This window comes from Juglans regia, chromosome 1 (assembly GCF_001411555.2).
Source record: "Juglans regia cultivar Chandler chromosome 1, Walnut 2.0, whole genome shotgun sequence".
Classification (NCBI taxonomy): domain Eukaryota; kingdom Viridiplantae; phylum Streptophyta; class Magnoliopsida; order Fagales; family Juglandaceae; genus Juglans; species Juglans regia.
Window position 1 is genome coordinate 43,293,728 of NC_049901.1, and position 22,965 is coordinate 43,316,692.

The 22,965-nt window shown below is 36.8% G+C and overlaps 4 protein-coding genes across 11 annotated transcripts; 2 read left to right on the plus strand and 2 right to left on the minus strand.

Annotated features, from left to right (window-relative positions):
• Positions 1 to 342: 342 nt before the first annotated feature.
• LOC108995975 (protein root UVB sensitive 1, chloroplastic) lies at positions 343 to 5,640 on the minus strand. 6 transcript variants are annotated; one of them, XM_035692623.1, is made up of 4 exons: positions 5,538 to 5,640; positions 5,379 to 5,453; positions 2,794 to 2,836; positions 343 to 2,641 (listed from the first exon to the last, which is right to left on the minus strand). In XM_035692623.1, the coding sequence occupies exon 4, from the start codon at positions 2,394 to 2,396 to the stop codon at positions 468 to 470; it is 1,929 nt and encodes a 642-aa protein (XP_035548516.1). In that variant the 5' UTR covers positions 2,397 to 2,641; positions 2,794 to 2,836; positions 5,379 to 5,453; positions 5,538 to 5,640; the 3' UTR covers positions 343 to 467. The 6 variants fall into 6 exon arrangements, with proteins under 6 accessions (XP_035548516.1, XP_035548688.1, XP_035548331.1 ...); XM_035692795.1 differs by having other exon boundaries at positions 343 to 2,652; XM_035692438.1 differs by lacking the exon at positions 2,794 to 2,836 and adding an exon at positions 5,025 to 5,098.
• A 1,893-nt stretch (positions 5,641 to 7,533) lies between these two features.
• Positions 7,534 to 10,163, plus strand: LOC108995955 (uncharacterized protein At1g03900-like). 2 transcript variants are annotated; one of them, XM_018971634.2, is made up of 4 exons: positions 7,534 to 8,187; positions 8,677 to 8,967; positions 9,579 to 9,634; positions 9,886 to 10,163. In XM_018971634.2, the coding sequence occupies exons 1-3, from the start codon at positions 7,681 to 7,683 to the stop codon at positions 9,615 to 9,617; spliced, it is 837 nt and encodes a 278-aa protein (XP_018827179.1). In that variant the 5' UTR covers positions 7,534 to 7,680; the 3' UTR covers positions 9,618 to 9,634; positions 9,886 to 10,163. The 2 variants fall into 2 exon arrangements, with proteins under 2 accessions (XP_018827179.1, XP_018827178.1); XM_018971633.2 differs by lacking the exon at positions 9,579 to 9,634 and having other exon boundaries at positions 7,537 to 8,187.
• Positions 10,164 to 10,778: 615 nt separating this feature from the next.
• LOC108995956 (protein CHROMATIN REMODELING 8) lies at positions 10,779 to 17,782 on the minus strand. Of its 2 annotated transcripts, none has more exons than XM_018971638.2 (8): positions 17,610 to 17,782; positions 17,087 to 17,235; positions 16,214 to 16,771; positions 15,630 to 16,041; positions 13,725 to 14,595; positions 12,844 to 13,453; positions 12,220 to 12,690; positions 10,779 to 11,815 (listed from the first exon to the last, which is right to left on the minus strand). In XM_018971638.2, the coding sequence occupies exons 2-8, from the start codon at positions 17,174 to 17,176 to the stop codon at positions 11,129 to 11,131; spliced, it is 3,699 nt and encodes a 1,232-aa protein (XP_018827183.1). In that variant the 5' UTR covers positions 17,177 to 17,235; positions 17,610 to 17,782; the 3' UTR covers positions 10,779 to 11,128. The 2 variants fall into 2 exon arrangements, with proteins under 2 accessions (XP_018827183.1, XP_035549165.1); XM_035693272.1 differs by lacking the exon at positions 17,610 to 17,782 and adding an exon at positions 17,534 to 17,601.
• Positions 17,783 to 18,820: 1,038 nt separating this feature from the next.
• LOC108995958 (ABC transporter I family member 19-like) lies at positions 18,821 to 21,723 on the plus strand. Its single transcript, XM_018971639.2, has 6 exons — positions 18,821 to 19,084; positions 19,565 to 19,725; positions 19,904 to 19,955; positions 20,230 to 20,366; positions 20,878 to 20,964; positions 21,231 to 21,723. The coding sequence occupies exons 1-6, from the start codon at positions 18,907 to 18,909 to the stop codon at positions 21,516 to 21,518; spliced, it is 903 nt and encodes a 300-aa protein (XP_018827184.1). The 5' UTR covers positions 18,821 to 18,906; the 3' UTR covers positions 21,519 to 21,723.
• Positions 21,724 to 22,965: the final 1,242 nt, after the last annotated feature.

A 22,965-nucleotide genomic window follows, 5' to 3' on the forward strand; every position in this document is an offset into this window, starting at 1 on the left:
GAAGGATCCTTTACAGTTCATCATGCGAAGGCAAAGGAGAAACAAATGAGAAACTGAAGAATGACTTTTTGCCGTTTTAACAGGTCATAAAATTGCGCATGGTAGAGTGAGCCAAATCGGAATGTAGCTGCTTCAAGAAAGAAGAGAAGAAACAGAAACGAGGCAAATTGGTCATCATCCTTTGTAAAATGACAGTGCTAATAGGTATGGGAGTTTTAGCAACATTAGGATCTAACATTAGGGAGGGAGGGAGGGCGGGAGAGATTTGCCCAGGAAGCCTTTTTCAGGTTCCAGAGATGGCCAGTGTGAACACGACATTTTATTTTTTAAAAAAATAAAAAATAAAAGATAATTCCCATTTTATTGCACACTTGAAAATATTGATTATTTGTTCTATTTGTTAGCAATATTTAAAATTGTTCAACTGAATGCAGATGGAAATTGTCATCCAGAGGCAGAGGTTCGTATCAAGAAGCAAAAGACGAGGCCGCATTCCCTACTCGAATCCTGTTAGGTAAAGGCCTTGCAATAAGGCCATCCATGACCCAACCGACTGATTCCCCATCATTCTTGACATGGTTGAACTCCCTTTGAACATACTCTAGAGATATTTGCAGCCTCCCCCCAGTTCGACAGTCATAGGAAGCACTTCTTGCTTCAATTGCCATACTTTTCTCCAACCAGTACATATAATTGACATGGAACAATGCCTTGAGCATGTCATGGGGTAAAGAACTTTCTTTAAGCACTACGCAGAATCTTCCCATTTGCTCAACCAAAATGTAGCCTTCATTTCTATACAGATTCAACAAAGCGAGTAAATCCTCTTTGTTGCTGACAAGATCACTGAGCTTAGATCCGAGCTGCAGCCGGCACTCAATTTCGGCAGCTGCATCCTTTGCCTGGGATGATAGGACAACTGGTTGTGCTTTGTACAAAGAATTGAAATTAAGAAATGGAAGAGCTGGGAAAAGGGGTTCCTCATCATTGACTTCTTTGGTTGGAGGAGCTTGGCCACTATGGAGATATTCACTAAATATCAAACTTGCACGATAAGGATTTAAAGTCCTCAGTTGAATGGATTGATATGACTTCAGATTGCAAAACATGTGAATCCAAGTAACCACACTAAAAGAAGCAAGAGCAAGAGATGTGGAGGAACCAATGGAATTACCCAATGCTATACCAAGCATGATACCAATAGATTTGCTCACCATTCCTTGAGCTTCACCCTTGGCAATTACCTCAGCAAAGTTCCTTTGAGCGGCAAAACCAGCATAGAAACAGCTCCTGGTAGCAGCCTGGATGAGTGCAGCAGCTGAGCGTCCTGCTCCAGCAGCAGCACCAATGGGAACAAAAAGATGTGGAAAAGCAGGAGTCAGCATCTCCAGTCCGAAAGCAGCATTTTCCAAAAGATCAGCAAACAACCTCCATCCCTTGGGATTAACATCAAAATGCCTCCCGTACTTGGAGAGCATAATTTTGCTGAGATACCCAATTCCATCTTTGAGAACCCAGTTGACAGCAGCAGCAGTAGGGATGGCTCCTTTCCCTAATCCAATGGCATAGAGCAAGGACTGCGTGGCAAGCACGCCGCTGACTTGGCTAGCGATGCCCTGGACTCCTCTCCATAGCGAGTATTCCAAGTAATCATTGGTTACACTGTGTGGAAAACCTTCTGGGAGCATCAAACGCATAAAGAGATCTCTGCAGCACAACCATACCCTCTCTTGGATGAAGGATTGAGTGAATCTAATACCAGCTCCAGTATCAAGTTGGGCAACAATGTATGCATCATAATAATTATCAGGGATGAGCTTGGTCCACTCACCTCCCTTTACTTCCCAGACAGACCGTGGCTCCAATGACTCAGACTCCTCCTGAGAGGTAAAAGCACCAGTAGTAGTAGTTCTTGCGAGAGCAGATTTGGCAAATTGCAAGTGCCAGAAGCAGCATAACATGGACCAGCAGAGTATTAATACCACGAGAAAAGGGTAATGAGACTGTGAAGAATCGTCATGCCACCACCAAGATCCCTCAGAACCGTAAGGATTATTCCAACCACCATTATTGTTGTTGTTGTTGCTGCTGCCGCCGTCGTCACTGCAGCAGCAGCAGCTAATATCACCCAGCAGCAGACGATGGAACAGAGAATGAAATTGAGAAGGGTTGCCCCTGTTTTTTTCCAAATTATCAATCTGTTGGCTAATATAAGGAAAACCACGACCATGAGCAATAGCACTAGCACTAGCCTTGGCAAGAAATGGGAATGGGGATGACTTCAAACTAAGTGACAATTCACATGTAGAGAAAAATGGCCATCTTGGTGGCTGAGTTAATAAGGTAGGAGACATCAAATTTCCCGAAAGGCACGTGGCCCTAAAAGCGTGGTCCATCTCTCACACTATACCGCCACCCTTTGCTGGGTCATTTATCCTCACTCTTTGCTTAAAAAAAAACACTAGAAATCATGCTCCTAATAAAAGCTCAGCCTTTGCAACTTGGGATTGCAATCTCTCCACTCGAGTTTCTTTGATGAAAATGGGGTTATTCTTGCACTCCCTTGCCTTGATTTTTCAAACTTGGCTCTAGAGAATGTAGAACAGTTTTCAGCCCTTAGAACTTCTTAAAGCTTGATTACCTGCACAATGACTTTATAGAGCTTTCATCAATAAATTATTTATTTACATTTTTTACCTCTATACATGCATGTGCAGTATCCTATCATAATGTTTCCAGAAAACAGTAGAACCGGAGTTGGCATGTACTCTCAAATTAATAGAACTAAATTACCTGGATGAGCAGATTGTGTTGCCAGTTTAAGTGGTGATTCTTTCTTTATAAAGAAAAAAAAAATGACAGTCAACAAGGGAGAGTTCAACATAAAACATAAAAATGAGAGTTCAACATAAAACATACACCAAGTTGGAGTGCGAGAAGAGAGCAAGAAAGACATATGTGAGCTTTCATCCACGGATAGAGTACGCTGGAGAAGAAAGACTAACCAAATCAACCTTAAACTACATTCAGTAACAAATTTTTCATGCAGCATCCATCCACAAATACTCTCCAAAACCCACCCACTGGAAAACAAATCCCCAGATCATGTAGATTTCAATGATTATATATCAGGATTCAATGGGGTATAGGACGTGAAGTCTTTTGCATCAATACCAAGCAGATTTAAAAATAACATAAGCAATTCCCCAAGAAATCTTAATTACCCTTAGTTTTCAACTAAAACCTCAATTTAATGGCGTGAACGCAAGATGTGTTAATGAATTAAAATCAACTGGTTTTATTATGTCCTAGAGTTTAGCTCTCTGGTATCCAATTTGAGTACTAAGTTTTATAACAAATTCAAACTAACAAAAAATATCAATGTCAATATCCCAGCACCCTGACAGTAATATATTTAATAGCTTCATTAGTCCTCTCTTGAACTCGCATTATAAAGAAAATATGGTTATGCAACGACCCAAAAAGGCTCAAGCCACATTTGGGCCATGTTACAAAAATACTAGTCAAATGCTACAACCGAAGCCCATGAAATCATTATAAAGAGCAAGAACTTCTCCCTCACAAACAACGTGAGATCTTATTCACCACCTATACTTGCTCAATTTTGTCGAGTGGTGACAAGGTCGTACGTCTTGACAGGCTCTGTGCTTAAACCTATAAAAAAAAAAAAATCCCCAACATTTTGTCGGGCCTTTCCATCATAGGTGGCACGATTCAAGTCCCACATTTCCCATTAGTATTAGCTCACATACCATTTGTAATGACCCAAGGAAGGCCCAAGCCACATCTAGGCCATACTCCAAAAGGACTACTCAAATGGTACAATTGGAGCCCCTTAAAATCACGTTAAAGAGCAAGAACTTGTCCCTTCCAAGTAATGCTAGATCCCATTCGCCATATGCTCACTCAATATTGGGTATCACAGATTATGAACCTAAAATTGATAAGAAAAGTCAGAAGTTTTACTCATCCATCTCCATTCTTAAAAACTAATGAACTGACACCTAACAAGTCAGTATCACTCAATGTGGATATATCAGACATGTCCGCCATTTTAAACCTATCAAAACCAACCTGGCAACCCCCCAATCCAGAACTTCATTAATGAGAATGCACAAATTTATTCTTTAACAAAATTACAACCAGACCTGGTTCTAACACACCTCGACTAGTTCTATTAGAGAAAACCTGGGCAACAGCCCATCTGCCCATCGCAGAAAATCAGCCCACCAATCAGAATGCGACATGTCAGCTTGGTTTGGAAAATTGCCATGCATCCCACTACACCCGAACAGCCCATCCAATTCCCCTTTCTTCCTTCTCTTCTTCCTATTCGAACCCACCACGCGACGGCACCCACTCCATCCCAACCCAAATTCGACAGCACCCCACTCATCCCCGACGGCAAAGAACCGGCGCAACTGGGCAAAGAACCCAAATTAGGCAATTTTGGACAGTTTCGACATCACTTCATAATCTGGGCATAACTCTCTCATCCGAGCTCAGATTGAGATGATTCAAGATGCTATGGAACACCAAGAAAAAGCTCTACAACTTTCATGTTTTGAGTTTTGAGATATACTGGCTGCATCAAGGTCGAAATCGGGCTTGAAGTTGCTGCACCTACACTATTGACGTTCTGGAACGTTCCTTAGCATGCAATTCTTCAAAATATTATGTCTGACATTTTTATAAACAGTTAGAGTCCTCAATTTCTATTTACATTTTCTAACACATTATTATTTTTTATTGTTTTGATAAGTAACAAGAAGGGGTGAAACAAGAGGAATTTCTGGGAAAAAAAATAAGCTTCGGTATAGTGCTGGAACGGGGGAGGGAAATAATCAGTTGTTTTTCTTCCATTATAAACAACCTCCATAATCTTATGTGTCTCATTTTGATTGGTGGGCTGTTTTTCCTCCAACAACAACTGGGCTAGTCCAAAGAGTTTCTCTTATTATTAAGATGAGTTTTTGAACAAAAAAAATCACATTTTTCATTACCGAACAAAGATTTTCAACTGCATTAGTACTCCTTTACGCTGACACTTAAGCACTGCATTGTAAATACACATGACCTACAGCACCATTTAAATAAATAATTGTTAGCCTACTTGCGTTAAATTTAAACTAGCTCGTAAGAAAATAAAACAAGAAAAATAAAGCACCATCCACTAATGCCAAACGGCACATTTATGAAAGGAAATACATTGATTTCTTTCACTGCATTAAATAAATATTTTCTGAAGATGGAGGGGGGGGGGGGTGTTCACATGTGTGCTTATACACTCGACACCCACAAACACCTACAAGCTTAAACGGACACAACGCCGTTCAAAACTGGATACAAAGCCGTACCTTAGTAGTATAGATTTTGTCGCCATTCTCGTTTATGTAAAACTGGAGATACATTTTCACCGGTCGTTCTATCCACTGAAATCCCACATAAAATGCCAAAATCAAACACCTAAAAGCGGATATAAAACCAACAGAATCGTAACAAGAAGAATCAAGTACCTTGCCCAACAGTCTTCGTGCTAGGGTTTAACAGAGGGAATTCGTGAAGAAGATAAACAATGGCCAGGGCTTTAACGGTCCTCCCAATTTGTTCCTGTTCCAAAGAAACCCTTGGTTTCTTTTTTATTTACTGCTCTCGAGGCCCAAACCATTATTCCCCACCCAAGCCCATCCCGGTTCAGGGAACTTCGCTGGATCGATGGAAAATGATACCTAACACTACCGCCTAGTTTGATTATATAAATCATAATCATCTTATTTCATTTTATTTAATTATTTTAAATTTTTATATAAATTTTAAAATAAAAAATTATATTTTAATAATATTTTATTTAACTTCCTATAAAAGAGACCTAAAGAGATATCGTTTCGTAACTAAAAGTTTTAAGTTTTAATAAAGAAATCTTGTATTTTCCTCGATAAAAACTAATTTCCAAATAAGTTCTCTTTTGAGGAAATTCTAAATTATGAAAAGATGACAAAATTATTATTTTTTTAATTTGATCAAATATAATTATCAAATAATATGCTCCTTATTTTTATTAAGGATCCTATTATTTCATAGTATATTGCGTTGTTAAAAACAGTGTGTACACAACTAACTGAAAGTATTATATCACTTATATTTAAAAAAATGGCTAATAATTATTAATTTTCAATTAATAATATTTCTCTTCATGAAAAATTCTACATAAAAGTTTTACATTACACACTTCACGTAATCAATGTGTAATTTTTCATTTTTATCTTTTTATTTTAATGCTTAAATATATGTGTATTTAAATAGATGATAAAAATGACAAGTTACATATTAATTAGGTGAAAATATGTAGGATAAGACTTCCTTATAACATTTCCCTTTACTTGATGTATTTGACCTAAAATCTTAAATCTCTAAATCATATATCCGGTTTTTTTTCCTTGTTCAATCAGGTCTTATTCGATTTTACAAATGATTTCAACTCATCACATCTCAATATTTAAACATCATTTAAACACAAATATTTTTTAATTTTAAATTTTTAAAATTTTCATCTAATCATTATAATTTTTCTAAACTTCTAAACAAAACACATAAAATAATTCAACTTTTAAAATCTCAAAACAAAATGAACGTTATAAAATGATATTATAATAATATTTTAACTTTAAAGATCATAATATTTTGAAAAATGATATTTGCAGTCATGAAGCCGCTCAATCCACATGAAAAAAGTAAGTAAATATAGAATTTACATAAAAATAATTAATTTTTTAATAGTAGGTCTTACTCTTTTTCAAAAAAATTATATGGTATTTACACACTTCATGACTATATCTAATTACTCTAATATTTTTATTTAACTTTTTATTTCTTATTTTTTAAAATCTAATAAAATATTTTAATTCAAACTATTTATTTACTATTTACGTATTTCTCGTCCCAATTCATCTGTATAACAGAGGCCTAAGTCATTAAATTACGTAGAAATTTTGTAGATAGTTACGTAATTGAGATGAAATGAAATGAGTTGTTTTATTGAAAATCGAATAAAATATTGTTATAATATAATTTTTGTATTGAAATTTTAAAAAATTAAATTATTTATTATATCTTATGTGAGAGTTTAGAAAAATTATAACAATTATATAAGATAAGATAATATCATTCGATTTTGTGCAAAAACCAGCCCTTGTTTAGTAGATGGTGGTTCTTTCTTCTTTCTGTGCAATATTAATTTTCAAAGGTCTGTTTAAATTTAGAGATGATTTTATCTCATCTTATAATTATAATTTTTTTAAAATTTTATATAAAATATAATAAATAATTTAATTTTTTTAAATTTTAAAATAATAATAATATTAAAAATTAATATTTTAATAATATTTTATTCTAACTCATTTAAAATTATCCTATCTCACTATTTAAAAACTTAAAAAAAAATAAAAATAAAAAAAAGGTAGGAGGATACCTTTCAAACACTCTTCAAACCCACGTCTCTCTCTCTCTCTCTCATTTGATTTTGATATACCTTCTTCCTCCTCACCATGTGACCCCCCACCCCGCCCCCCCATAATTTCCTTTGCTTTCTCATCATTCATTCTTCCCCCAAAAGTGAAAATTACCTACATTCTCAATTCCCAGAAGAAACTCGAAAGAACTATGTCGTTTAACCAGCTGGAGGAGGAGGACGATGAGGCCGCCTTGGAGCAGACCCTTTTGGTGGTCCGGGAGGTGGCCGTCTACAAAATTCCGCCTCGGACCACCTCCGGCGGTTATAAGTGCGGCGATTGGCTCCAGTCCGATAAGATCTGGTCGGGTCGCCTTCGGGTCGTTTCCTGCAAGGCCCGCTGCGAGATCCGGCTCGAGGACCCGGCATCGGGGGACCTCTTCGCCGCCTGCTTCGTCTTACCCGACCAGCCCCGCGAGAGCTCCGTCGAGACCGTTCTTGACTCGTCACGCTACTTCGTCCTCAAGATCGAGGACGGCCGGGGCAAGCACGCCTTCGTGGGGCTCGGCTTCGCGGAGCGCAACGAGGCTTTCGATTTCAACGTGGCGCTCTCCGACCACGACAAGTACGTCCGGAGAGAGCACGAGAAGAACGAGAGTGGGGAGGCCACTGACGATACTCACATCGATATCCATCCCGCTGTTAATCATAGATTGAAGGTATGATTTCTGTTGAATAGAATCTGAGAAATTGTTGTTAAAAAAATTCTATTTTTTTTTTGTTTTGTTTTTTTGCTTAGTTTGATGCAAAATTGAATGCGGTATTTGGTATGTGTCGTTAATTTGTGAGAAAATTTTCATTTCGGGTGTAGATGAATGTGCAGTTAGTGCAATCGGTGTCTGTAAGTTTCTAAGAGTAGTGGTGGTGTTTATCTTTGTACAGTTGAATGTGTTGGACTGGAATCATGTTTGATTTTGTAAAATGAGTGTAGTGCATTTGTGTGAATTTTATGTTTTGAATAGAAGAGTGCTTATTAATTATTACCTATAAAAAAAAAGAGTGATTATTAGTTATTATTGGCATAGACTTTGATACACTGAGGGCGGCGATCTTTCTTCAACCTGCCTTTGTTCGACCTTTTGACGGCTTAAATTTTTTCTCCGGTTCTATTTCTGGATGGAATTGACTTAAACATGCTTTTATTATAGGAAGGAGAAACAATCCGGATAAATGTGAAGCCCAAACAAACTAGTGGAACTGGTATGCTTTCAGCGGCTGGTTTGACAGGGGGACTTTCTGGAACTGGAAAGCCTAAAGCTTTGGGCCTTGCCCCACCACCCACTGGGGTGGGAAAAATTAGGTCTCCACTCCCTCCTCCTCCCAATGATCCTGCTGCTGCTCGGATGACCTCTGCCAGTCACCATGGGGTCGATCTCAAGGAATCTAAGGAAAATGTGAGACATTCTAATGATCCTTTGTCAGACCTTTCTCCACTTGAGGTTTGCCCTCAACCCTTCACCCTCATTATCTCCCTCGTGATTCACATTTTATGAGAACTTGAAACTCAATATGTTGTAACTGCTTGCCCTGAAATGCAAAATCTTGCATTTCCATTTTATGCTGATCTCTTTTATTAAAAAGAATGACATGCTTTCTCTTCCCTAATGCGGAGGTAGGAAATCTTTAGTTTAGTTTGCAGAAAGAGGCACGGTGGTCTTCTTACTTATAAAAAAAGAGAGGCACGGTGGTCTTCTTATGGCTGCCTATTTCTGTTCTCTGCTATTGACTGCATGTATCATTTTTGCCTAATTAAAGCTAAAAACATGAGATGGCCTGCATTAAGTGGCAAATTTGTAGAATATTTTAGCAAATGTCACTCTGTAATAAGAAAGATTGATATGGATTTCATTCACAAAATGTTAGCCGGATTGACATAGCAAATGAATTGATCATGTAAGGATCCCTGAAAAAATGATTTGCTAACTGCTCAGGCTCCTGTTTAGTCTTGTTACATGATGTGCCCAAGTAGTTTATGTTGGATATTACAATTCTTTGAGGGATCATTGATATGTGCTTATTATATGGTCACCGGTTTTCTATGTTTATCCAGAGACATTGTTATAAACTTCGTTGCTGGTCCAAAACTTGAGGTGCTGATCTCATCTGGTAGGAATCACATGGATTATAAATTTTGATATGCTATTTTCTACTACAATAAACTTATCTTCATGCCTGCTTGTGTTCACTTGGTTGATAGACTTCCCAGACAGAAAGCATACCGAATAATCTCTTGCTCTACTAAACCTCACCTTTTTTTACTAATATATGTAGTAAATTTGTATGCCAAGTGATTGATTTCAATCTGTGTTTAAATGTGAACGTTGTGTTCATAGCACATTGCTTGTTGGGATTTGCAGAGAAATCTTCCCTCAGCAACTGGATCAGGATCAACGAAGACCGCGGCATCAGGATGGGCAGCTTTTTGATTGTGTGAGCATTTATTAATTGTGATTGAGATCCTTGTTTGATGTCTTTTGAAAAAAGAAAGTAACAAAAGAAAATGAGAATGAAAAAAATAGAAAGTAAATATCTCTGGAAAATAATGTCCCCTGGAATATACCTATGTATGCTTCTTTTGTCCCACTTGAACCTATAAGATATTAGTTATATGACAAAGGCTTTTTTTTCTTTTTTATGCTTGGCTTGCCGATACAATGTTTTTGTCAACTAGAATGTGGCATGGCTGGCTATCTATCTAAATTGGGTGAGTTTAGATAGTTCTCATTTTGTCGTATTGGCACACTGATTTGAACGGCACATTTGGCCCTGTAATTGAAACAGAAAGGCATACTGTTTTTTAACAGTAAATCTAGGACTAGAAAGGCACAACTAATGTAGTACGTAGTAGTAGTGTCGTCGCTGGACGTTGAAACGAGCAATGGACTGGCCATTGGCCAATGATAGTGGCTAATTCCTTCCCTTTACAAACTTCACAGTTTCCGAATTGTAGCGATGCTAACAGTGGGGATCCACCTTGTCCTACTACTTTCTCGTGCAGAGCTGGTTTTGGATTGAGCAAACAGTGGTATCTGTATTTGCTCTTTTTTATCAGAAATTAAAATATATGATAATGGGATTCCTTAACATAAAAATAAATAAATTACATGGAAACTGGTCGACGAATCAATGCATATACACAACTGTCTGATTCGCAAAGAAGAAAAAAAGAAGGCAATGTTGCCTGTATCTGATACATCCCAGCAATTGGCTCTCGTATTGCTCCTAATCAGAAATTTTTTAAGAGAATTTCTGATCTAATTCTGCTCATTGTCTTCCAGAAACAAAATAAAAGTATACTTCCGGCTATGCCAATTTCTATGAATAATTACCTTTGATTACCGATCAAAAAAAAAAAAACCAAAACCAAAACCTTTAACCTTTGGAATTTAATACTGTACAGTAAAAGGGTGTGTTCGTTGTGGTCTGAATCGGAAAGGGCCAAAAAAAAAAAAAAAGTACCTAGAAACTATAAAGGGAGCTTGGCTTCTTGTCTGTCACCTTTGCGACTAGGCGGTTGAATATGGGCTCCAGATCCTTGATGATGAATATTTGATGAAGTCAAAACAAGGCATGCACAGGGATTACCAGTGGTTGACGATATTATTGTTCTTGATACTCTGGCTTTAGAACCCAACATGATTCATTCAGGTCTTTCACCAGTGTTGCTATTTCCTTCAAAAGATTCTTAAACAAAGGCAGATCCTCCGTAGGTATCCTGTCTTTAAAGTGCTGCACTATGCTGGCTGAAGTGGTGCTTCCGCCTCTTTGCTGTATAAATGTACAGATCTTACGTATCAATACTTCAGGTTGTACTCCAGCTATGTTCTTCGATGATCTAGAAGGCCCAACATCGATAGATCTTGCCTGGTTACGAGAACTTGAAGCCAACCCTTGCTGATTTTCAAGTCCAGCACCAACAGCTCTTTCTTGGTTATTTCGGATTCTAGCCAATAGTTCAGCTGAAGATAGTGCCTTCCCAGCAGATGCCCCAGCGGCAATGCCATTTACATTACTAATTCCATTACTGGAGAATTCATTTGACTGCTGACTACTATTTGCCAACTTAGAGTTCACAGTTGAACCAAACTTCTGGCGCACAGATGATGGTGCACCAGCAGTCCCAGATTTCCCAGTCCATGTTGGGACAGATATACTGTCCCGACTTCGGAGCATTCGTGACTGGCGTAATGCTTCTGCAGCTCTTTGTGCAACTTGGGAAGCTTGTTCCTCAAGCCTCATCTTTTCCTCATCGTGAGCATTCATGATCACATCATGGTTCATAGCACTCTGTAAAATTAAAACAAGTGGGAGGCACAAAAGAGAACTGACTCTGTTCAGAAAAATTAACAGTCTAATGGAGCAACCCGGTATCTCTAATATAAACAGTTAATTAATGCCTTCTCGTGAAAAAGTGGCTTGCACCAAAATCAGCTTTGAGTATAGGTAACCCCATTAAAATCCAAGTTCTTTTGTGACACTGGGAGAATTGTGACAAGGCTTCCCTTATCACTACATATTAGCTTTCCTGCTTTTTCCCCTATGCAACCAGACGAACATTCAGGAAGAAAAAGAACTTTAATTTACAACTAATGTTAAATGTTAACGACATCAAATAAAGGTAAGAGAACACAAGATAACAATACTGGCAGTGTATAAAGGGGATTGTAGGCAAGAATATTGAGTAAACTTACATGTATCCCATGGGCATCAAAAAGATTCCTTAAAATGTTTGCTTCTTCATCTACATCACCATCGCTGTTATCAGCTTTTTCTTCTCCTTTACTACTGGAAGTTGCAATGTCTGATTGGTCACCATTTTCAGGTGCAACAACATCAGCATGTCGTGCAGAAACTTTAAGAGGTTTATGCTCATCCTGCTTATCTTTCTGAGACCCAACAACATTTACATCTTCAGAAAGCTGACTGAAAATATTAGATGTTTCAGTTGACCCACCCTCTCCGCCATCATTCAATGTGAAGAGATCCTTCATATCTCGAGATTTAAAGAACCTTCTCTGTTGTGGGTTCTTCAAAATCTTATTGGTTAGAAAATGTTTATAAATCTGTCGGTGGTACACCTTCTCCTCTATAGTCCCACGTGTGATCAATCTATATACTGTTACATCCCGTTTCTGACCAATACGCCAGGCACGCTCCCTAGCCTGTTAAAGCAAAACCGAACTTGCTGTCAGCTGTATTAAGTATTCCATTATCTTAAATATTCTTGAAGTGGAATGAATTTTATGAAAACAGAGGAGAACGAAAACAAGGGAAAAGGGAAGGGGGGGAGGGAAAGAATCAAACAGAGAAGATACCTGCATGTCAGTTGAAGGGTTCCAGTCAGGGTCGTAGATAATCACCCGGTCTGCACCAGTTAAATTTGTGCCCAAACCACCAACCTTGGTTGTCAAAATAAAGATAAAGACATCATTTGAATTATTAAATTCATCTATTAAGGCCATTCTCTGTCTTATGGGAGTAAGACCATCCATTCTCCTGTAGCTATAGCCAGCAGCAACCAAGAAATTCTCAAGAATATCAAGCATTTGTTGAGTTTGTGTAAAAAGAAGAACCCGATGGTCTTGTTCCTTCCAAACCTTCAGCACTTGTTCAACAACTTTCATTTTTCCACTGCGTTCAGGATTCCCATAGTCTGGGTTATGGGACGAATGCTCCCTCTCAAGAAGATCAGGGTGGTTGCAAATCTTACGCATGACATCAATTCCATAAAGCGAATTTCTATTCCCATCTAAAATCTGTTCCACCTCAGTGCTAGCCAGGAAAGCTCGATACACAGACCGTTGCTCTGCAGTGAGGCTGCAAAAGAGGACATGTTCGGTCTTCTTTGGAAGGTGGGCATTCACATCGGCCTTCATACGTCGAAGGAGATAAGGCATGATCAAGTCCCGCAGGACCACAGCACACCTGCATGGTGATAAAATACGACTCAGAAACTGATGTAAGGAAAAAATTGAAATTCATAAATTCAAGAAATCCCACTTGACGAAGTGAATATTGAATTCATTCTCTGCCTGCTCACACCTCCCTCTCTCTGCAAGGGCATCTTTCAACATTCAAGACTAACTTGAAATAACTCGAGATGAAAGAAGCCAGGTTTCAATGAGGATGTACATGGTAAAAAAATTTTAAAAATCCAGACCCTTATAAAAATGATCAGAAGTATCACAAAGGCTACCTGTAAGCTGTGGATACTTGTAATGGTGAAGCATTAGCATAACCACCAACAGATATGGGAACTGCAAACTCTGCCTCAAATACAGGTAAGACACCAAGCTTCCCAGGGAAAACAAAATCAAATAGAGACCAGAGTTCAGTCAGCTTGTTCTGAATTGGTGCACCAGTCATTATAATGCGATGAACAGTCTGTAGCTGCTTGCAAACTAGAGTAATTTCAGCATTAGGATTCCGAATACGGTGTCCTTCATCCAGAACTGCATAACCCCATTCAATATCAAGCAATTTTTCCCCTACTATGCGCAGTTGCTCATAAGTGGTGATAAGCAACCCAGATTCTGATTGTAAAACACGGTTTATCAAGGAATCCCATTTTCCATTGCTCCTAGATGAGATGTGCCCCTCGTGTTCACTTTCAAATGAACCTTCACTTTCATAATCACTATCATAAGACTTGGCTTGCTTCTTCCTATTAACAGGATCCTGCGCAGAATCATGTAGCATCTCCACATGAAAGTTTGGGTACCATTTTTGTGCTTCCCTTTTCCACTGTCGCAATAGTGTAACAGGGCAGACAATAATCGTCGGTTTGTACATATTACTGAAATGCAGTGCACCGAGAAAAGCTAAGACTTGGATGGTCTTACCAAGACCCATCTCATCTCCAATAATCCCACCTGCTCTTTGGCAATGCAATTCCCACAACCACTGCACTCCCACTTTTTGATAGTCAAAAAGTGCAGAAAAGATGTTTTCTGGTATTTTTAGCCCGCCTTCTAGTGTTACATAAGGAGGTTCATGATCATCCACATTTATAACATCCTCTGGCTTTTCATCTTCACAACTGGAGGTCACCACATCTCTTGCATCTTCTGCAAGAAAAATAACAAGGTTGGTATGAAGATTCAAAGAATGATTTAGGGCATGTTTGGATAATGAAATAAGATGAGAATTCTGTTAATAGTAGTGAAATTGTTTGAGTTAAGATGTTTTATTGAGTTTAGGGAAATGAGAGAAAAAGTTGAATAAAAATATTATAAAGTTAAAATATTGTTTGAATATAAATTTTAATATTATTTTTGTTTTAAAATTTGAAAAAGTTGTATTGTTTTTTATGTTTTGTTTGGAAATTTGGAAAAGTTAAAATGATTAGATGAAAAACTTGAAGATTTGAAATTGAAATGTTTTGTGTTTGAGAAGGAAATTATGAAAAATTTTGAGATGAACTTGGGAACGTGGGATATTTGGGAACATTCATGTGGGAACGTGGCCTTAGGATATATGGGAACGTGGGAAACGACATATTATTACAAGATCCCAGTTCTGATAAACTTGTTGGTTAAAAAAAGGTTGTTTCCACATGGCCATATTCATGTGCTGGTAACTAAAATATGAGGGCAAGGATTCCATGCAGGTATGATTGTGTGCATGTTTCCTGCATACAATTTATACGAGGGAAGGCAGTTAAAGGTTTTAAAAAAAGGTTCGGTATGCTGACCACAGTCATTCCTTCAAAAATTTTAGGAAGAAACAGAAATACTTGGTCTCATCGCGAGACAAAAGAATCATTGAATGTATGATAAACAAAATACAGACTGACATAAAATGGACTAATCTAAAGGCAGGTCGCTGGAGTATACATGTTGACAAGCCACATGATGTAATTCTAATGACCAGACAAGGTGCAACACCAACACAATGCATGTCATCAACAAGTTCCTACCATGACATTACACCCTATTCAGAAAAAGCTACACTGAAATAGGCCTAGGTAAAAATATCAACTAAAGGAAAACCTAAGCACCTATGTGCCAGTTCGCAAACAATAACCTGAGATGCTCATTCTCAGCTACAACTAAGCCCAGAGAACCAACTTATATCTAAAGCAAAGAGATGTGAAACATACCAGAATCTTCCAAGTGTTTTTCTTCCTGAGAAACGAGCTTTGTCCACTTCCTGTCAGGCAGAGGCCGTTTCTTTTTCCTTTTTCTTTGTGATTTTCTATTCTTTTCTACCTCTCGTTCGGCAGATTCAGGAAGTTTCAAAGGTGTTTTGAGCCTTTGAAAAGGGTGAGTGGGTGCATCAAGCTTTGGCAAAGCTTCTGGATCGAGGAGCTTGGTTGCTGAACGAGCTTGAGCAGCCACTGACATTGCCTGTACAGCTCTGGCAACACTGGAAGCAACAAGATCATCACTCTCATCTTCTTTGTTAGGTACATCGTGACTATTAGATGACCCCGGTTGTTGAAGGCGACGCTCAAAGCCCTTCAACTTATGAAACGGAGTTAAAATTCCTTTCCGAATGAATTCATCCCTTTCCTAAAATGTAAACAAGGTAAAATCAGTTCTTACCATTCCTCAATCTTCCATTGAAAAAAGAAAAAAGAAAAAGAAAAAACATCATAATCCTGCAATCCTATCCTTTCAATTCTGCTACAAATCTCATCAAGTACAGTGCTGAGTAGAACTTTAAGACAATGTTTAAACTTACTGTTTCCACAAACCCAGCAGATGCTGCATCCAGAATTGCATCAAAACCAGAATCCTCTTCAAATTTGACTATCTTCTGTCTCTTTTCTACCTTTTTTCCTGGCTTCTTAACATCTTTTAGCTTCCTCTTATGCCTTGGCTCCTCCTTGACCAGATTTCGCAAGGCTTTGTCTTGTTCAACACCTTTGGAAGAGTTGTCCTTGCGCAAATTCGAAAGTTTTTTCTCAAGCTGTGCCTTGGTTTTCTTGAGGCTTCTTAGCCGATCAGTTGCCAAGGCATGCTGGAGGTCTAAGTCGTTAGGGGAAACTTGACCACCATCCTCTTGATTTCCTAACTCCCTACCGTCATTACCATCATAAGCATTGTCATCGTTACTTGAAACATTATTGGATTGTTCGACAGTGGATGCAACAGCATCTATTTCAAACTCTACTGCCCTCAATTTATGGTACAGTTTTGCTTGGCTAGTGGATGACGGGTCAATACTAGCTGACTTCTCAGGAAGTTCCTCCTCCGTGCTCCCTCCACCTTCACCACTGTTCTCATCATTCCTTGCAGCCTGCCATTTAAGAACAGCTATTGTCAGATTCCCCCATTTCAATTGACTAATTCATAATTTGTTGCCTCTAAGACCCATAATCATCCTAAAAAATATCTTCAACTCCTATCAATGGAGATATTAATAACAAAAACGGTTCTCATGGAGTTCAATCTCTCAGCGACCCATAAATTAGAGAAGTAACCCTGACAATGATTGAAATTTTCTACGCAATCCTCATGTTCCCTAAAGTGCTCATCAATGTTTTTCAAAACTAACACAACGAACAAAATTTACACATTCCACTAATTTTAGTTTAAGAGTCTAGGCTGATACCCCAGCTAATATGTCACGCTCGATATCTTCAGGATTCGCGGATGTTATTCCCAAACTGCTGAGCAGAATTCTATCCTCGTCTTCCTCCATATAAATGGCACCAGTCGCTCATCCACTCAAATCTCATGCGCAGACAATAAAACGCCCACCTACCAAAAAAGAAAAAACAGACGTTATTTTCGTTGTACATCAGCATCTTCAATCGGGTATTGATATTTGTTAACACGTTCTCTCGCCAGTAAATTGTGAATGTTCTTTACTTCTCGAACCAACACATTGAAACCATATGTGCATTCACTCCGTCCTCAAATATACAATTACATATCGTACATTTGGCATAACAAGTTGGGGAAACGAATTGGTAAGAGAAAACAGAACTGACTCATATAAAATTGAAGCAATTTTGAAAGACAATATTCAGAAAGTACAAGGAGCATGGGCCAAAACCTCAAACCCCCCCACAGAAGATGGAAAATTCAATCTGTAGTAACCCTAAATTCAAGGGGCCGATGAAAAAATTCACCTCCTTCTCCCAGTCCCGCGACGCCTTCAACATCGCGCCGATTCTCCTCTCTGAAAACAGTAAATTCAATAGCAAAGTACGTATATATAAACATCGCGTGGCTTCTTCCGCAAGATTTTAAGAGTCGCCAGCGAGGGTAACTAGTCTCCATACAATCTTTTCTTCTTCTTTTTTAATCACTTTTTTTTTTTAACAAATTTCTCGACTCACAGTTTAAAAATGACAATGTTAATACTCACACAAAATTTTTTAACTCAAAGATAGTTAAAGATGATTTTAAATAAATTAAATAAAATATTATTTTTAATATTATTATTTTAAAATTTAAAAAAATTAAATTATTTATTATATTTTATATAAAAATTTATAATAATAAAATAAAATAAATTAATATGAGTTTTGAATTTAAATAATAACTTTTTACTATTTGTGGCTCAAAAATATTATATTTTTATTATTTAAAAATATTAAGAACATAAGGTGATATTTAGATAATGAATTATGGTGAAAATTAAAAATTGAATAAAATATTATTAAATTATTTTTTAATATTATTATTATTTTAAAATTTAAAAAAATTAAATTATTTATTATATTTTATATAAAAATTTAAAAAAATTATAATAATTAAATAAAATAAAATAAGATAAAATATTTCTTATAGCTAAGCGGACCTAAATATTTTCAATCTTGTCAAGATTCATTTGTTAGTTATTCAATTTTAGTTAAAAAAATATTTAGTTTTTTATTTTTTTAATCAAAATAATTATAATTATAGCTCATATAGAAAAAGAAAATCTTAAAAAAACTTTATGAGTAGGAAATTATTGATATACGAAATATTTAGTATTAAAACTTTATTTTTATTAAAAGATTTTATACATAAATTTTACACATACTACTTAAAAATATATAATTTATTTTTTTTATTTTCGTGTTTTATAAAATATTTTATAAAACATGATAATAATAAAAAATAAATTTATATATTTTTAAAATAGTATACAAAATATGAAATTTTTATACAGCACAACTTTTTTTATTTTATCACGTTGGATGTTTGCAACCACAAACAGAAAATGAGAACATAGTTGACGTGGCTTTCTGTTTCTTCGCCGCGTGTAGGCCATTGGTGCGGCCGAGTCCCAACTACTATTTTTAGTACAACAACACACCAAACGATCATACGCGTTCACGCCTCATTGGCCATTTGGCTAGAACTGGTTTGCATCGAGTTACTATAAAACCACTGGAAACCACAACATCAGCGCCGTACTACTTTTCTACAGAGCCAAAAATGGCGGATAAAGAAACTTCGAAGCCGATAGTAGAAGAAGTGGAAAGTGAGGATTTGAACAGTATCAGAGTCTGCGGCATGCAGTTTGCGTATGAAGGGGAACCACCGCTTTTCGCCGACTTCAACCTTAAGATCCCCCCCGGATCTCGATGTCTTCTCGTTGGCGCTAACGGATCTGGTTAAACAAAATCCACACTCTCTTAACCCCTATGATCTCTAGTTTTCGCCTTTATTACCGTTCTTTTTTTTTCTAATTCATTTCCTTGGTTAAATTTTTTTCTAGAAAGAAGTAAATCTAAAATATCCATGGAGTTTAGTGTGAAATTTTCACAAATTGGTTTATTATTTCTGAAAGAATACGTAGTTCTCTGAATCCATTTCCTGAAAGAATCTGTTGTTCTTTGAATCCAATTTGTGTCGAGTTATTGGCCACATGACTTTTAATATTCTGGCAGATAACAAAATTAAAATACGCGGACATAATGGTAATGGGTGAGATAGCCTGAAACAAAAATTGTGCTTTCTATGATATCTCTTCGATAAAACGTGAGATTATATACGTGTGAATGTGCGAATTACGAGTGGTTGGTCAAGTTGTAAGGAAGAGTTGTGTGAATAAAGAAAATTGTGAGACTAATGCATTGCTCATTTTGTGCAGGGAAGACCACTTTGCTGAAGATTCTTGCTGGTAAGCACATGGTTGGAGGAAGAGATGTGGTGCGTGTGCTGAACAATTCGGCTTTTCATGACACTAAGTTGGTGTGTAGTGGTGACTTGGCATATTTGGGAGGATCTTGGAGTAAAACCGTTGGCTCTGCTGTGAGTTCCTAAATTCTACATCAATAGAACTTGTTTTTTAAGACTATGAGCGTGGTATACAATTGCATTGATAGAGATAAAGAGCTAATGGTGAAGTGCCCCTCGATTGAATATTTAAAGCATGTCGAAATTCACAACTATGTGAATCTTATATTTGATAAACATTGCAAACATTCAGGGTGAGATTCCACTTCAGGGTGATTTTTCTGCAGAACATATGATATTTGGAGGTGCGTAATAAGCTGCACACTACATTTTTTCATATATTACTGATTTTTTTTTAGCTGAGTTTTCATATATTGCTGATAATCAAATGATATACCCACCCCTTATGGGATAAATAAATAAATACAGGAACACCTCTGCTGCTGGCCTTGAGATCCTTTATTTATTATAAGCACGCATGTGTTTGTGTATTTAAATAATTTTTCTCTCTTCAAGAATTTTTCTTTCTTGTTGGTATTAAGAAAAACTGAGAGATTATACAGAATTATCTTTTGGCAGTTGAAGGGGTTGATCCGGATAGGAGGCTCAATTTAATTGAGCTACTTGATATTGATCTGCAATGGCGAATGCATAAGGTATCTGATGGGCAGAGGCGTCGAGTCCAAATATGCATGGGTCTTCTTCACCCTTTCAAGGTATCATGGATTAATGATGAATACGAGACTCAGGCCTCATTTGTTTTTACAATACATATCATCTCATCTAATCATTACAACTTTCCAAATATCCATGCAAAATAAAATAATTAATTAAATATTTTCAAATCTCAAAACAATAATAATATTAAAAAAAATATTCTAACAATATTTTATTCAATTTTTAACTTCTATCTCAACTCATCTCATCTCATCTGCGAAAACAAACGAAGCCTGAATGTTACTTACAGGGTTCTAACATCATTGTTACAATTTTTCTTTTTCTATCATTGTTGGAACTCAGATAATTGATGTTTACTTGCTTTTTTTCCCAAAGTTAAGCATGCATAGTTTCTTTCTTAATATCTCGTTGAATTGCATTGTCTTCGGCCTCTACATGACGGCTGTATCATATTGTATTTGGTTCTATCTCTGATGAACATTCAGTACTGAAATCTAGGGAAAAATCTCACTCATACCTATGTAAACACTATTCATTGTACATTCACAGGTCCTTTTGCTAGATGAGGTTACAGTGGACCTGGATGTTGTTGCTAGACTGGACTTACTCGACTTCTTCAAAGAAGAATGTGATCAGGTTTCAGTTGCTTTTATCTTATTATATTCAGACGCATTAATTACTGTACACCAGATTTGAAATATGTCAACACTTAAAAAGGGGAAGACACTAGACATGAAAAAGGGTTTGGAGACACTAGTAAATCATGTGGTGGTGAATCATCTCATCAATTTGCAAGCCACATGTAGAAAATATGGCATGCTAGCTTTAGACGAACACATATTAATGACATCTTTTTTATGCATTCACAGTATCAATAATAATGTTTATCATATTTTCTATAGAGAGGAGCCACAATAGTATATGCAACCCATATTTTTGACGGTCTGGAGACATGGGCAACCCATTTAGCATACATTCAAGATGGCGAGTTGAGGAGGGTACAGAAGTTATCGGAGGTGAATGAGTTGAAGAATTCAGCCAATCTACTCTCTGTTGTAGAGTCTTGGCTCCGTGCTGAAACTAAGCGTGAGAAGAAGAAACCCACTAACCCTCCTGCCCAAATCCAGAAGACCTCACCATTTGGTAGTTCTCCCTTTATGTCATCCAGGCATATGGCATACTTCCGTTAATTTTTCTGAAGCTAATTCTTGTTTGTATGATTGAAATAAAGCTTTAAAGATAATTGATAGGAACTCAAATTCAAGGCAAAAGTAGAAAAATTATGAGGAAAAAAAAAAGAAGGTTTTAAATGATATGCCAAAGTAACATACGTCCATTTTGCTCAATACTGTTCCATACTTAATCGTATAAGTCTTGTTTGGTAGAGTAGTGAAAGTAGTACTCTTCACCAGCACTCATGAATAGTACGAATTGATGATAGCTGCTAATACCAGTCATCGATCGGGTTTGTTGGCCACATGGTGAGCCATAATGTTCTGCAAGCGCTAGCTACAAGAAAAATGAGTATTTGTGATAGATTATTTGTGATGAAAATGACTATTTGTAACGAAAACAAACTTATTTTAGTATGAAATAATCATTTTTCCAGGAAATAACTAGTCACAAATAAGCAGTTTTCTTGTAATATGTCATTGGCAGATAATGATGTGAGAACTAATTCCTAATATATTCATATTGATCAGCGACATTAATTCATTATTATTGGAATATTGAGATCAGTTTGTTGTATGTAACATGATGAGAACATTAACCCATAAATTTATATTAATATGCAATATTTCCTGTTTCATTTTGTGGTGGCATGGTGAAAGAAATTAGGGTGTTTTGTTTAAAGGGAATTAGGATCTTGATCATCACCATGCACGATGAAGATCGATCATGTCTCAAAATTTAAAAAAAAAAAAGAAAAAAAATCGTTTTGAAAGCCCCAATCTCATGATGCAGTGGTACGTACGTAGCTCTAACTGATCATCTCCTACACAACCACCCCAATAGCAGGATTAACGCTTTCCAAATTTCTGATTGAGCTAATCTTTAAAAAGGTATCCATTACATACTGTCGGCCATAGGTCTCCATTAATCATGGGACCCTTCTGATACATAAAAGCGAAGCAAATTACAGTGCCCCCAAAACCAATATCACCAAAGTAGCTAGCCTATCTGACAAATTTACATTCTGATCATTTTCTGCTCTTTTTTTTTCTTCTTTTTCGGGTAAACCTGATCTGTCTCCTGCTGCAAACATAATATATATATATATATATATATATATATATATTATTCTGGGGATACTAGTTCTGATCATGAGTGTTCATGAGCTCGTTTTACATGGAATAATGATCAGTACGTACCTGTTTATAATCAAAAGGAGGCTATTTCTAGTCGTTATTTTTAGAATAAGTAGTACTACTTGTCAATAGTCGGAAGTTTTTAATTTGCAGTAGCAGTACTTGCATGTCTGATCAGCATGGGATCGATCCTTAGAATTAATCGATTATAGCACTAAATTTGCAGCTGTTCATATATATGCGGCCTCTCTCCAAAATCCACTGAATTATAGCCTTAAAAGATATCCCAATCCATAAGCCGACCATGAGAGAATATTATTGTCGACAG

Excerpts from the sequence above, each read along its gene's own strand:
- LOC108995975 (XM_018971675.2), bottom strand. The coding sequence starts at position 2,396 with ATGGACCACGCTTTTAGGGCCACGTGCCTTTCGGGAAATTTGATGTCT.
- LOC108995955 (XM_018971633.2), top strand. The coding sequence starts at position 7,681 with ATGTCGTTTAACCAGCTGGAGGAGGAGGACGATGAGGCCGCCTTGGAG. Across the intron at positions 8,188-8,676 it reads CTGTTAATCATAGATTGAAG|GAAGGAGAAACAATCCGGAT; the intron begins GTATGATTTCTG and ends CTTTTATTATAG. Across the intron at positions 8,968-9,885 it reads CAGACCTTTCTCCACTTGAG|AGAAATCTTCCCTCAGCAAC; the intron begins GTTTGCCCTCAA and ends TGGGATTTGCAG.
- LOC108995956 (XM_018971638.2), bottom strand. The coding sequence starts at position 17,176 with ATGGAGGAAGACGAGGATAGAATTCTGCTCAGCAGTTTGGGAATAACA. Across the intron at positions 14,596-15,629 it reads AAAACACTTGGAAGATTCTG|AAGATGCAAGAGATGTGGTG; the intron begins GTATGTTTCACA and ends TTTTTCTTGCAG. Across the intron at positions 13,454-13,724 it reads CAAGTATCCACAGCTTACAG|GTGTGCTGTGGTCCTGCGGG; the intron begins GTAGCCTTTGTG and ends ATCACCATGCAG.
- LOC108995958 (XM_018971639.2), top strand. The coding sequence starts at position 18,907 with ATGGCGGATAAAGAAACTTCGAAGCCGATAGTAGAAGAAGTGGAAAGT. Across the intron at positions 19,726-19,903 it reads GTAAAACCGTTGGCTCTGCT|GGTGAGATTCCACTTCAGGG; the intron begins GTGAGTTCCTAA and ends GCAAACATTCAG. Across the intron at positions 19,956-20,229 it reads AGAACATATGATATTTGGAG|TTGAAGGGGTTGATCCGGAT; the intron begins GTGCGTAATAAG and ends ATCTTTTGGCAG.